Raw genomic sequence first — 14663 nt, forward strand, 5'->3', positions numbered from 1 at the left:
CTCGTCTGTGGCGAGAGGACGGTGGAGCCCGACGAGCAGCTTCCCAGCCGGCCGTTGTAATGACATGGCCGGCCGGGAGCTTAAAGGAGAACTGTGAGATGAGTGATTTCCACCTTCACGTCAGCAGCATGGCTTAAAGGAGAATTATGAGGCGTGTGAAAATCACTCAGCCTCCTAGTTAACAGTCAAGCGACCTTGGAGACCCCTGATGTCTCCATAAAGAGGACCATAAAGCTTTTACCGCTCATCAGTTTAGCGTTATCAGTGATTGATGGCCCTAAAATTATTGCTCTCACTCAGACGTTTGTGGTTATATGTAACATGTGCAGCACAATAGGCGCACCCGACGCATATCTGCATGTGTATGTGATGGCGGGGGACTTAGAATTTTTTCTTTTTAATTGCTTCTTTAATTTTAGTATTACTTTTTTTTTTTTATAACACAACTGTATTGCTATCACATGGGGGGGCTAAGAAACCCCCTATGTGATAGCCAATTTAAATGACAGGTCCTCTTTATGGAGACATCGGGGTCTCCAAGACCCCTGTCCCCTAGGGTCCCCCAGAGAAGCTGATGAAGCACAGATCTGCTTCATCAGCTTCTGTAGCTGGAGAGTGACACTGAATGCAGGAAGTGATGTAATAAACATCACTTCCTGCATTCGTGGACTGAGAGAAGATCAAAGGGAGATCGTGTACTGATCTCCCCTTTGATCTCCTGTCACAGAGCCGTGCCGGCCGCATCGGGCACAGCGGATGTTTTGGCTTTACTTCTCTTTAATACATCTAAGTATTTTCATCATTTTGTGCTCAGTCAACCCTCTCCAGCTCATATTCCATTTAGTGTGTGGGCCCAATGCAGTTGTGTTTTGATTCAGTATGTGCTTTGCGATACAGAGGAGGAATGAGCACTGAAAAATGGAAAGGTTGCCCACCCGCACCTGAGGTCTGCTGTGCAATTTTTACTTTTTATCGAGAAGGAGTGGGGAGTGAAGGAATTTGAGTAGTGGTTTCAGTTATCCTTTTTATCTTTATAGAGGTATGACTTCATTACTGCACAGTAGAAGTTACAAAACCTAAAATAAATTTACAAGTACCCGGGACAACATTCTTGTGAGTCTAGTCTACAGCCTGCCAGGTTCTCTGTGTTGTTTTACAGCGCGCAGGTAAAAGACGGGCCAAGTGTTCTGCAATTTAATAACTCCCATGTTTATGTAGGGGAAGTGTGGGCTCCAAACTGCATGGAAACTTCGATACAAGTACGCCTCTTGAATTACTGAAGAAAACAATCCTGTTGATTTCAGTGGGATTTATTATGAATCTGCTGCTGAATTATTTATGTCTGTGTTCCGCAGCCAGGAGGACAAAACATCCTCTAATTTGGTACTGTGCCTCTGCAATATACTCCAATATAAATGTATAAAGTGATTTTAAAAATGATGCAGAGGTTTATAGTAAAGTCTGTTGGTGTCATTTCATGGCAGGTGGGTTAATCATGCATTCACTGAGAATGAAGCAGAGAAAATCACTGTGATACAGCTATTTTGTGCTCCTGACAGCACTCTATTTGCAATTGTGTGTACAGACTAGCAATGAGCCGGATTCAGAAGTGTAGTAGTATTTTTCAATATGTACATACTGTTCATTGCTTTGATATAGGGAATATGGAACTATTTCAAAAGAGCATCCCAGTCAAGATGAAGAGCACCATTAAACCTGCATAATCTCAGGCTACCTGCACTTGTTTTTTGTGAACTGTAGTAGTACTTTATTTGAAGGTCCGTATCGCTGACAACAAAGGAGAATTAAAACCCAATTGAACATTCAGTTTAAATGAGCTAAATACTTTCCAGGTGCATCAAAATAAAAGGTTTATATTATAAGTCAGTTTTTCTAAAGTAACCACATCCTGAGTATGTCCTCTGTGAGCATGCTGTAAAGTAGGACCCTTGCGCTCTGTGTGGAAGCAGTGGTCTAAATAGTTAAGTGCATCACCAGCACACCAAAGTAAAATCTTCAACGAGTGGTCATTTTATTGATGTACACGCATCTCCTCATAAAGCCACTCCGGGTCCCTTCATCGGGCATGACAATGTGTTATAATACATGACAAGTTTAAATCTAAGTGCAAACCAATCAAAATCGTTCTTCCCCACCCTCTTGATGCCATACTGATGTCACATTCCTGCCTTGTCAAATTCAAATACAGAATGAACATACAGAATAAACCACTTTCAAAGAGCCAGCAAACAAACCACAGGATGTGTATATGAATGGATACTCTTTGGTCAGCTTACCATCACTTGAGACTGATGAATGTTATGTGTGGGAGTGGGTGTCAGCTCGTATCCGTAAGCCGCTCGAGCATCCACTATTACTGCAGCACCCACATTAAAATGGGACATACAGTAAGGAGTGTGGTGGAAACCTCTTTGGAACTTCCCTACAGAGGCCTGACACTCCTCCTGCTGAAACAGTCTTATAGCTCTGCAATCAGCAAAGCTTATACTTCTTCTTGATAAGAGAGCTTTAGCTCTTACTCAGCAGGGGACATGTTGGACCTCTGCGGAGAGACTAATGCTTCCACACATTAGCAAGGGTCCTTCTCTGAAGCATGCTGTCAGAGGACAGACCTTTCTTCTCTGGATGTGGCTTTTTTTTTTCTAAGGAACAAAAACTGTAAAGGTGCCCATACACTGCACGATTCTCGTATGATCGTGCGATAATCGTGCAGTTTATAGAAGGTGTGCTAACGTTTCTACTGTACAGTCGCACATCTTCCGTCGAACCAGCATGCTAGAAAACCCGCCGGGAATCGTTCGATTCTCGGCGAGTTAGTGGCCTGCTGGTTCGACAACAGCCGACCGGGCCGGTGTGCGCACGCGCACACTGCCCGTTTGCAGTCATCGTAAGCCCGCCCCTCATTACAGTCATCGTAAGTCCGCCCCTCAGGGGGGCGGGTTTGCGATGATCGCAGGTACGATCTGCCTGTCCAAGATGGGCAGATCATACGGTTTTTAAAGTACTTTACAACCCTCGCAAGACAAAAGTCTTGCGAGGGTTGTAAAGTGTATGGGCACCTTTAGACTTTGCACACCTTATGATGCACCTGGAATGTATTTAGGGGCATTAAAGTGAAAGTGTAGTTGGGCTTTAATAATTAGGAAAAGCAGAGGAAACTGCTGTAGACGGGTATAGTGAATAATTAAGCTGTATTAGGTGTAATAGATAGAATAGTGGCGCACAGGAGAATGTATTGTGTTCTCTGCAAGTTTGATCGCAGTGACTGAAAAGTATTTTGGACATTGGGTCGGACAGAGTTGCTTTAAGCTGACCAGACACTACTTTACTAATGTCAATAACTGTCTCCCAGTTATTGCTTATGAAGAAATAATGGAGAGTGGTGCTTGATCTTTGTTAATCTTTGCGTAATTTAACAGATGTGTGAATGAAAATTTGCAACAAACTTAATCACTAGCAGCAGCAAACAAGTTTCCCAGTGTAACCGCTCGTTCGCCATATGTGGAATGATTGTTTCAACAATCCAGCACCTTTGCTATGCTAAATTTACCATATGCTCGCACCAACAGAATTAATGAGCAAACAGCAGATCAATGGAAATCCAATATATAAATTCTAATGGGTCTGTTGTAAATGTGTCATGTCTGTATCTCTTTAGTAAACATTATACACGGGAATCGTTCGATTCTCGGCGAGTTAGTGGCCTGCTGGTTCGACAACAGCCGACCGGGCCGGTGTGCGCACGCGCACACTGCCCGTTTGCAGTCATCGTAAGCCCGCCCCTCATTACAGTCATCGTAAGTCCGCCCCTCAGGGGGGCGGGTTTGCGATGATCGCAGGTACGATCTGCCTGTCCAAGATGGGCAGATCATACGGTTTTTAAAGTACTTTACAACCCTCGCAAGACAAAAGTCTTGCGAGGGTTGTAAAGTGTATGGGCACCTTTAGACTTTGCACACCTTATGATGCACCTGGAATGTATTTAGGGGCATTAAAGTGAAAGTGTAGTTGGGCTTTAATAATTAGGAAAAGCAGAGGAAACTGCTGTAGACGGGTATAGTGAATAATTAAGCTGTATTAGGTGTAATAGATAGAATAGTGGCGCACAGGAGAATGTATTGTGTTCTCTGCAAGTTTGATCGCAGTGACTGAAAAGTATTTTGGACATTGGGTCGGACAGAGTTGCTTTAAGCTGACCAGACACTACTTTACTAATGTCAATAACTGTCTCCCAGTTATTGCTTATGAAGAAATAATGGAGAGTGGTGCTTGATCTTTGTTAATCTTTGCGTAATTTAACAGATGTGTGAATGAAAATTTGCAACAAACTTAATCACTAGCAGCAGCAAACAAGTTTCCCAGTGTAACCGCTCGTTCGCCATATGTGGAATGATTGTTTCAACAATCCAGCACCTTTGCTATGCTAAATTTACCATATGCTCGCACCAACAGAATTAATGAGCAAACAGCAGATCAATGGAAATCCAATATATAAATTCTAATGGGTCTGTTGTAAATGTGTCATGTCTGTATCTCTTTAGTAAACATTATACACAGTAAATGCTTAATTAATTTATATCAAAGGCGTCTTGACCTTTTTAGCCTTCAAGTCTACCGGTCTATGCACATGATAACAACTACATGTGAATACAAAATGGATAGAAAACTAAGATGTAGGGAAATTGCAAGCATTATATTGGTGTATTACTAAACATATATGGTAGTAAGCAAGGCAAACAAATATAAACCCGTGCTTTGTGTTAGAATAAGTGGTTCACTTGGGTAAAGCTTAGATTTAGGGGTTTCGTTTAAGACTACCTGGCGTTTGGTTTCGGTACAGTCTACTTGTATCTGCTCTGTCTTGTAAACCACAGCACAGCCAGTAAACTTTAATAAGATGGTTAATTATGCAGATGTGCACCAGCTGCAGACTTAATACATTTAAGATGCAAATTGTTTTTCTTCTATAATGTGCACTGTGAGGCACCATTCAAGTCTTTTTGCTTCTTTTAAATATGTTAGTACTCTTTAGAGCAGGCATAGAGTTTGCTGTGTTCCACCTGCCAGGGAGCCAGAAGCTTCATCATGGCCTACCAACATCCAACCGAGGGTTCAAAGATTATTAATGTCTTGTACTAGCATGTAGCTATGAATAGTTGGTGTTAACATTTTCTGTATTCCCTTTTTTTTTTTTTTCTTGCTCTGCAAAAGACTGAAGGATCATTATGCATCTTATGAGCCACTGCTGAGGCAGCTGCATGAGAAGTACCAAACAGTTCTGCGGCAGAAGATGCTGACCAGCCTGGAGAGAGACAGAGCTGTTGGAGAGGTAATGCAAATCAGTAAATGCGTACTGCTTAATGTCCATTAAAGAAGAACCCCAATCTAATGAAGAAGTGGGCTGTTGTTTTAGAATAAGCTGCTGTTGATATCTGTACACACAACCAACTAAAAAAGCAGGGGGTTCTTAAACAGTGTAATCCAAGAAACAAAATACGAAAATTGTTACCATACTGGGACCCAAGTAGAGAATTTTTACCAAATACAAGGACAAATAATAATGGGTTGAACATTATTATTATTTCTATTATTATTTAGAATGTATATAGCGCCAACAGTTTGCATAGCGCTTTACAATGTAAGGAGGACATTACAGGCACCTTTTCAGACTGGGCTCGGCACCTTTTCAGTCTGGGCTAGTGTCATGAGCGGTGTGCCTCAGGGTTCTGTGCTAGGACCCATGCTGTTCACCCTGTTTATTAACGAAATCGGGGAGGTTGTGAATAGCAATGTTTCAGTGTTTGCTGATAATACCAAAATTGGGAGGGTAATAGAAACAGACCTAGACAGTATAACATTACAGGAGGACCTGGATAAAATAGGGGAGTGGGCAAATATATGGCAGATGAGGTTTAATGTCGATAAATGCAAAGTAATGAACTTTGGAAATAAAAATAAACAAATGGGCTATACAATTATGGGTATGCCACTAGGGAAGTCAGACATGGAAAAAGATTTGGGGGTCATTGTAGACCACAGATTGAAGGATAGCTCGCAGTGCCAGGCTGCAGTAAGCAAAGCAGAGTCCTGTCCTGTATTAAGAAGGGGATTTATTGCAGAGACATGTCTATAATTGTGCCACTTTATAGATAGCTGGTTCGGCCTCATCTGGAGTATACGGTCCAGCTTTGGTCACCAGTCCACAGAAACGATGCTCTTGAGCTGGAAAGAGTCCAGCGGAGGGCAACCAAACTAATTAGGGGTATGGAGGACCAGAGCTATGAGACACGGCTACTAAATTTAAACAAGGGGGGACATGATTTTAATGTACAAGATGATCAATGGTGATAGCAACCTTAGCAACAAACTCTTTACGATTAACTCCATAACAAAGACTAGAGGCCACCACCTAAAATTGTTGGTAAAGAAATTCCAGCACAAGGGGCGAAGGGGGTTCTTCACAGTTAGAGCGGTTAGGGTCTGGAACTCGCTGCCACGGGCAGTGATTTCAGCTAAGAATGTGGAATCTTTCAAGAAGCTTTTGGACGTTTTCCTGAGAGACCGTAATATACAGGGGTACAGGTACTCTTAAGAATGAGATGATACATGGACCTATACATACGCACACATCACCAATAGGTTGGACTTGATGGACTTAGGTCTTTATTCAACCTCAAATACTATGTAACTATGTAACAGTTACAATGCAAATGAAGACAAGATGGTAAGGAGGGCCCTGCCCATGAGAGATTACTATCTAAAAATGAAATAAAATAAACACACAGTAAACATGTGATTTGATGCAAGTATAGTTATTTTTTTCTCATTTGTAATGCAGGAATGTGAAACGCTAACATTGTTAATAAAACAGTAGTTCGAGTCCACAGCATGAAATAGATTCCTGAGCATCATTTTAATACGATTTTGACAGACCTGGAGCACTGCTAAGCAAAAGTTGGATGTGGCCACACTGTGCTGACTGTAGGAGTAACTTAAAAGGGCATAGAATCTGAGGAAACTTGCTCTATACACAGCTCATATGCAAATACAATCTTAACCCGTGCAGTGGGGCTACCCCTGCACTTCAAGGGTTAAGTTCTCATTTTGTCTAGAGAGCTAAAATAAATATATAAATATTAGGGATGCACCGATACCGATACCAGTATCGGTATCAGTGCCGATACCAACTATTTGGGTGAGTACTCGTACTCGCCCAAATGCTCCGATACCTAGCACGAGTACTTCCTGTATCAGGAAGCCGGGCAGCGCATCATTACACACTGCCCGGTTTCCTGATTGGCCAGGAAACGGCTCCATGCTCTCTCATCACTTGTGATGAGAGAGCATGGAGCCAACTTCCCGGCCAATCAGGAAGCCGGGTAGCGTGCAATGATGCGCTGCCCGGCTTCCAGATTGGTCAGGAAGCTAGCAAATCCGGAAGCCGGGCGCCGTTTAATGACGCAGCGCCCGGCATTCTGATTGGCCGGGAAGCCGGCGTCATGCTCCCTCGTCATCTTATGAATCATAATATTAAGAAAGGGACCTTAAAGCATTAGTTTGTATTGCTTTAGAAAAAATGTGACCTGTCCCTTTAAGAAAAAGTATCGGTAATTGGTATCTGGGAGTACTTGATCAAAAGTATCTGTACTCGTACTCGGTCTTAAAGTGGTATCGGTGCATCCCTAATAAATATATATTCAACCAAAGCACATTTCCAGTTTGCTCTTAGACTGGTCCCTTTTAGCTTTGCTCCCCTTTCGCTCCAGCGGTCTAAGGTCCAGTGAGTGTATAGAACGTGAGGACACTGAGGGATATAACATTGCTGTAGGAGAGGAGGAGACAGGCTGAAGGGAGTGGTGTAGGAGGCAGCCGGGATCATGGTTGGGGTGAGTATAACTTTGTTATTTTAGCTCCCTAGACAAAATGAGCACTTAACCCTTGCAGTGCAAGGGCAGCCCCACTGCAAAGGTTAAGATTTGATTTGCCCGGAGTTCTGCTTTAAAGAAGAGCTTAATTAAAATAGTCACGGACTACTTGGCAACCAGGAACTGCCGAGACGTTAACACTTTTGTCAGAATTATTTATGCCCCTGTGAGAATTATTATTTATGCCCCTGTTTATTATTTATTTATGCCCCTGTGAAAATCCTTACCGCCAACAAAAATTCCACTTCATATCAAGCACAATTTCCCCCACACCAAAAGTCCCCACTAAAGTCTCTACTCACCTCTGCACTCCTCTTCCACTATTTATCTTGGCACCCCCTGCACACTTTGTCCACCATTTCTCACTGCGCCCCCTACATACCAACTCCCCTGCTCACCTCTGCACCCTATACACACTTCATCCACTGCTTATCACTGCACCGTCTGCATATCTTGTCAACACTCACCTCTGCACCATCATCACTTCTTCACCACTGATCACCACACACACCTCTGTTCACGTCAGCTTTTTTGTTGTCCACTGAGTTGATGTGTTTAGTGACAACTAGTACATTATGTGTTGATGTTGATCCAGGTGTTATCCACATACCTGAATACATTTCCTGAAACGTGTACGGCGCTCTTCTTTGCACTTCCCCCGTGTGATGATTGACTTTTCAGATTAACAGGCAGTGGAGAGAAGCAAAATAGATGTAATAACAGCATCACTCCTTATGTGGCATGGCGTGCCACATATGAAACACAATGAAAGATTTTCAATAAATCCAGAAAAACATTTCTGCTCCAAAAGAGCCAACATCCATACATAAGCAAAACAACTTGGTATATTCAGTCCGGTGCAGTGAAAGTGCATACAGACGTACACTGTAAATTGGGGTGACAAGACCACATATCTACAATTTCCATGACCATACAAACAGATGGATCAAAGAGCTGAAAAGGAAGCCATCATTGTAATACGGCCACAATCTAGATAAAGGCGTGGACCGGCAACACCAGCTATCAGAAACTTACAAGGTTATGCTAACATTCTTTTGATGTTATATATAATATTTTCTCTATTAAAGTAATATTACTGTATCAGACCTTTTTCAGTAATGAATACAGATCAAACAAATATTCATTGCCCAGCAAAGTTTACTTTCTTAAACATTTCTTTTAAATTTTCTTTAATTTTTTTTTCTAAGAAACACTTAGTCATCATGTTCTGAGCCACTGGCTCGTACTCTCTTAGCCCAGCTTCCCTGAACTTGCTGTTCAGTATAAGATCACATGGGAAAAAGCTGTCTCCAGCTACTGCCGATCTACTAACTTGGAAAAAGGAAGAGGGAGGAGCAGACAGCAGTGTAGTGGCTTGCCTTGTGTGCTTGTGGAGACACGCACAGCTTACTAGAGCACAAAAAGGGGGCTCCGGAGGGCCCTGCAAGGGAAAGGAGCCACCCTAAGAAAGGATATCCGGGCCAGTGCTCAGCGGACCAGCTGATTCTGCAGGAAACTAACACTTTAAACACCAAGAAGCAGCATCCATTGTAAGTGATGTCATCAACATTTGAAATAGCTTAAAGGAGAACTATGAGGTGAGTGCTTTTCACTCACCTCATGGTTCTATCCGACCTGTGACAATGAGACTGTCACAGGTCGGCTCAGTAGATCGGGAAGTAAGCGAACACATACCGGCGTTTGCTCACTTCTCGATCCTGTCACAGCTCTCTGCCATGACAGGGGAGTGGCTGGATTCCCCCCTCCCGGCTCCGATCCTCCAGCGGACGGAGGAGGGGGCGGGTACAGCTGGCTCTGCCTCTAGATATAATAATTGTCGGGATCCGCTTCAGCTGCAGCGTCTCAGTATACCACGAGCTGTAGCTCGCGGTATACTGCGGCGTCTCAGCTTGCGGTATACTGAGCTTAGGGTGACTGGAGGACGCTAGTTTGTGTCCTCCCGTTACCCTAAGGAGAACTATGGGGAAAGCCCTAACCCCATAGTTCTCCTTTTTAACAATCTTTTGAGTTTAATACCACTTTAAGTGCTGCCGATGCCAGGTTCATTGTTGTATAGAAGGTTGCTTTACATGTACATGTGTTAAACAATACTAAAGTATTGTTTAACACATGTCTTAAAGGAGAATTATGAGGCAAGCGATGTTCAAGACCTGAAACTGTCACAGGTCGGCTCAGTAGATCGGGAAATGAGCGAACACATACCCCACCTCCCCTGTCCGATCCTCCAGCGCTGACTGGCGGAACGGACCGGGCAGGGACGGGACGGTTCCGGCTGCGGCGTCTCAGTATACCGCGAGCTGTAGACCCTGTAGAATAAAATTGTGGCAATTGCAAATTTTTATGTTGCACGATATTAGCGCAACGTATTATCAAACCCCAAAATTTAGTGAAAATGCCCCAAAACACAATTGAATACCGATTTTAAAAAAAAGGAGCCCAGCACTGACAGCTATGGGACCGGAAGTGATGCAATCTGCATCGATCCCGGTCCCGTAATACGGGGAGGATATGGTGAACGGAGGTTCGCTGATCTCCTCCCCAGCTCCCCCCCCCCGACACCAGAGAAGCTAAGAGGGGCAGTGGAGCCTGGGAAACATGGTGGGGGAGGCAGGCAGGGGGGTGGCCCGTTTACCGGCCTGGAGAAGCGATCTGGCGACAGCTAAGTCACCAGATCGCTTCTATTGTAAAGCCGACAGTTGGCTTTACAATTGTAAACAGAGTCCCGTCGTCTTTAGCCGCTGGGGGTCTGTTTAAACGGGCCCTGTGCCAGTGACATACTATGGACGTCACTATGGGTTTAAATCCTCATCCTTGCTTGCCATAACTTTCACTGTTTATATATTTCTAATAAACCCAAACTGATTCAGTAGCTACTTAACCTTTTTATCTCGCTCTTATTTCCCACATCACCAAGAATTGTCTGTGTTCAAAAAACATTTGTTGTCATGCATGTTGCTCGTAAAATCCTGGGTCATGCTTTTTATAATATCACGCCTTGACTGTTGTTACACCCTCAATACACCGTCTATTATGTAGAAAAAGCCTACTGTAGTCTTTATACTTTAGCTGATACACCTTCGTGAAATTCTGCTTCTCTCTATCAATCTCTGTGCTAGCTCCACCAAGTCCAAAGGATAGAGTTCAAAGCCCTAGTTTTACCTTTTAAAGCCTTCAACAGTCCGCATCTTCCTTCATCTCCTCTTTTAGTATTCAGGTAAATTCTCAGCCAGAACCTTCAGTTCACTCAGAAACCTTTTTTTTTTTCTCCCTTGTTATCAATTCTTATTCATGTGTCCACGATTGCTCTTACAGTGCTCCCAGGCCTCTCATTAGTTTTATTTGTTTCTGTTAGTATTTTATCCATTATTATAATAATGTCTGTACAAAAATGCTTCAGTTACTCCAATACACTGTGCTCCTAAGCACAACATATTTGATGGACATATATTTTTCCCTGCTGAGATCGTAGAGCTTTATAAATGTAGTTTATTAAATGTAATCCCAAAATACTTATGCATTTTAAATACTTATTCCATCAACCCATAATAGAGGTGCAGTTATAAGTTCTTCTAGCCTTATCAAACATGAATTAAAGTAGGGCCTGCTTATAAAAACAGGAGGGGAACAAAGGTGAAGTTTTGTCCATAGTGGACAATTAGAGTCAGTCTTTTACGCAAAATAAGATAAAACTCAGTCACACTGGATGACCACAGGTTAGGTTACCATGGCCGACTTTTTCTGGCCTTTTGGTTTTGCCAGTTTTTATGTTGTATTGCCATCTACTATGGCCGTATGCAGGGAACAATTTAGGACATTATGATTAGTTTGATGCAGCTGTGTTACACAATATTTGATGTACAAATGATGTGCAACAGATGGCTCCACAGAGACCATTATCACTTGGAAGATGTTGGATTGATAATATAGCACTGTACTGACTGTGGGCCATTGCCCACAGTCAGTACAGTGCTATATTATCAATCCATCATACATGTTGGGTAAAAACTGATCTGTTAACTGCTAAAGATCTAAGGGCCCATTCACACTACATCAGATTTATTTCTTGACCCAAAATGCATCCTAATGTATCCCTATGCTAGTTCTGGCCTCTATTCACACCAGCGCAGTCCATTCCAGACCAGACCAGACCAGAAAAATACTGCACGTCTCATTTTGTCTGGTCTGGAATGCAATGGAACTGCGGGCAGGTTCACACCATTTTCCGGACCAGATCTGGACCGGAAAATCGTGTGAACCTGCCCTAAAAGACATACTTTAACTCCAAAGCTCTAATGGAGGTTTACTATAGCCTTCCTCCAAATTGGCTCTGTTTAGAAAGTCAAAACTAAAATCTTTTTGCTGCCATTTTAATATAGCCTTATTCTAGAGATCAATGGAACAGCGACTTTTGGGCCTTTTCAGCAAGTTATTGTGCAGTATGCTAGAAGTCATAACCTACAGCAATCTATCAGAAATGATTTCACTGTCTCCCTACTGTAGACTGACAATCTGATGGGTTGCTCTTGTTTACTTCACATTGCCATCACTTTTATTTTAAATAAGCCAATTACGGGCTCTCAAACATGATTTTTGGCTTTAATAGTAGTGCATCACCTTTCAAAAGCACATGTACATTTAGTTCATCATGTTCATTAGAACAAATCCTTAACGCATGCGCTGTTGGTGTTCCTGAGGGTTTCTTTCAAGCTTTAAAAGTGGCCTCCAGAGTGCTCTATAGATCATAGTTTGCATGGTTACCATGTAGTCCTGCCCCCTGCATTTTCTTATGGAAACCACAGGCCATGTTTGTGAACCAGTATGATGGAGCAGAGGTGGGCTGGGGCTACATTAGCTCCCTGCAAGTTCTGGTTGCACCTTGCATTACAGAGCCCCGTCCACTTTTAAGTGTTTAAAATGCTTTGGAAAGGAGCTGAATATATACATGCTGGCACCTGAAGGTACCTGCTATCCAAATCCGAAGTCGGCTTAAAGGCCCATTTTTTTCTTTCCTATCTATATTGTTGTACATAGAAACAGAAACATTAAGCCAATCGTATAGTTTCCATCGATGTATTTCTATGAATCACGGTATAGCAGAATAAAACAAGCGGATTTTTCCTGAAGATACTTACTGTACTAGAATCCTTTTTAGTGGTCCAATATACAAACCATGAGAAAACTGAAAGTAAAGTGCATGCAAACGAGTGAAAATGGATCCTGTCAGCATGCAAGAACCCATTTCTGTTGAACTTGGAAAGATTAAAAAAAAGAAATTCAATTAATGCAGCTCTGTAGTCATTAATACATTATTTCATTTATGTTTTAATTTTAAGCAGAACAAGTACTTAAATTTGACTTGATGTCAGAGTCTGATAGTCTCAAAAGCAGAAAGTCTGGAAAAGGGGGAGGCAAACTAGCTCAAGGAGCCAATTAGTTGTGTTGTAGTGCAGCTAGCTTGCTGATAGGAGGAGAGAGCAGAGTGACAGAGAGGTGTCCTGCTCTCCCTTTCAGTGTCCAGTCACAGGGCAGAGGTAGCAGTAGACCTGTAAGTGAAAGTGAAACGGCATCAGGGAAAATCCAGTTAGCAACCCCAGTGGCATCACAAGGGGGGAGCGGCCCGCATCCGGGTGACACCATTGGAGGGGTGACACCCCCTCTGAAAAGTTGGGCACTCGGTCATGGACCGAGAGCCCGACAGTTGCTCAAGAGGGAGAGGAGAGGACCCTGCAGGCATAGCTTATCCCGTCGGGTGAACATCCCCTCCTCTCTCTGCCGGAGTCCATCACCAAGATGGTCACCGGCAGGTAACCGCGGTACAGAGTGTGATGTGATGACGGCGGGTGTCACCCTATACCCACACCGGGTGTCCCCCCGCCTCAGGACGCCTCTGAACTACCTTGGTAGACAGAGCTGTGCTGCGGGACAGAGCCATATACATCTCAGGGCTTGATGCAGAATTCTTTTTGACAGATAAAACGGCTCCCACATTTTGTATTTCATCTGTGAACAGTATTGAGCAGTTTGCTTGGAGTTCAGCTTTAAGAAACCCAAGTACCAAACTGTGTTCTTCCTACTTATCTAAACTCTAGAATTCACAATCTCAGTGCAATAAATCAAGGTTTCTGTGTCCAATTTTACTGTGGGGTTTCCTATAAAAAAAATATTCGATTAAGAATGTCTTTTTGGAAAACGGGATTTTTTCTAGTACAATGCATTTAAATAGACAGCTCTGTCAGAAGCATGATAATGTGTTATTCCTGAAGGCAAGTTCCCATTCAGTTGTCTTGCTGTGAATTTGATTCCCAGAAGCTTCTCATCCTAGTAAATTAGGGGCATAGAGAGATGTTCAATTTGAGCCAAGATTAGAATATGGGCATAATCATGGCAGCAATATATCATAGGGAAGCGGTCCACTTATTCTTGTGCATTTTATTGCCAAGCGCCTGCAGTTTCATGCAGGGAGAAAGAAGAGTGAAGATAACAGACTGTTGCTTGAAATGGCATGATTTTTCAATTACAATTTTTTTTTTTGTTCAAAACCTCATATATATTTCATGATTTTGTTCTAGGTGACTGGTCTGCAAGCTACACTAAGAAATTTGGAATCTGGCCATAAAATTGAGCTTCCGGTGAAAAAAGGTAGTGCATGTGAACACATTTATCAAAACAATATATCTTTCAGTCTCTATTATTATT

The 14663-nt window shown here is 42.7% G+C and overlaps 1 protein-coding gene across 1 annotated transcript in view; it reads left to right on the plus strand.

Annotated features, from left to right (window-relative positions):
- Positions 1–14663, plus strand: part of LOC108784722 (sperm-associated antigen 16 protein-like) — an 89975-nt gene that overhangs the window by 55572 nt on the left and 19740 nt on the right. Inside the window, exons 7-8 of the mRNA XM_018553605.1 lie at positions 5233–5350; positions 14537–14606. Coding sequence (XP_018409107.1) covers positions 5233–5350; positions 14537–14606 — 188 coding nt within the window. The remainder of the gene's footprint in view (positions 1–5232; positions 5351–14536; positions 14607–14663) is intronic.

Source organism: Nanorana parkeri, unplaced genomic scaffold (assembly GCF_000935625.1).
Source record: "Nanorana parkeri isolate BGI_ZX_2015 unplaced genomic scaffold, ASM93562v1 scaffold125, whole genome shotgun sequence".
In the NCBI taxonomy this organism is placed as follows: Eukaryota; Metazoa; Chordata; class Amphibia; order Anura; family Dicroglossidae; genus Nanorana; species Nanorana parkeri.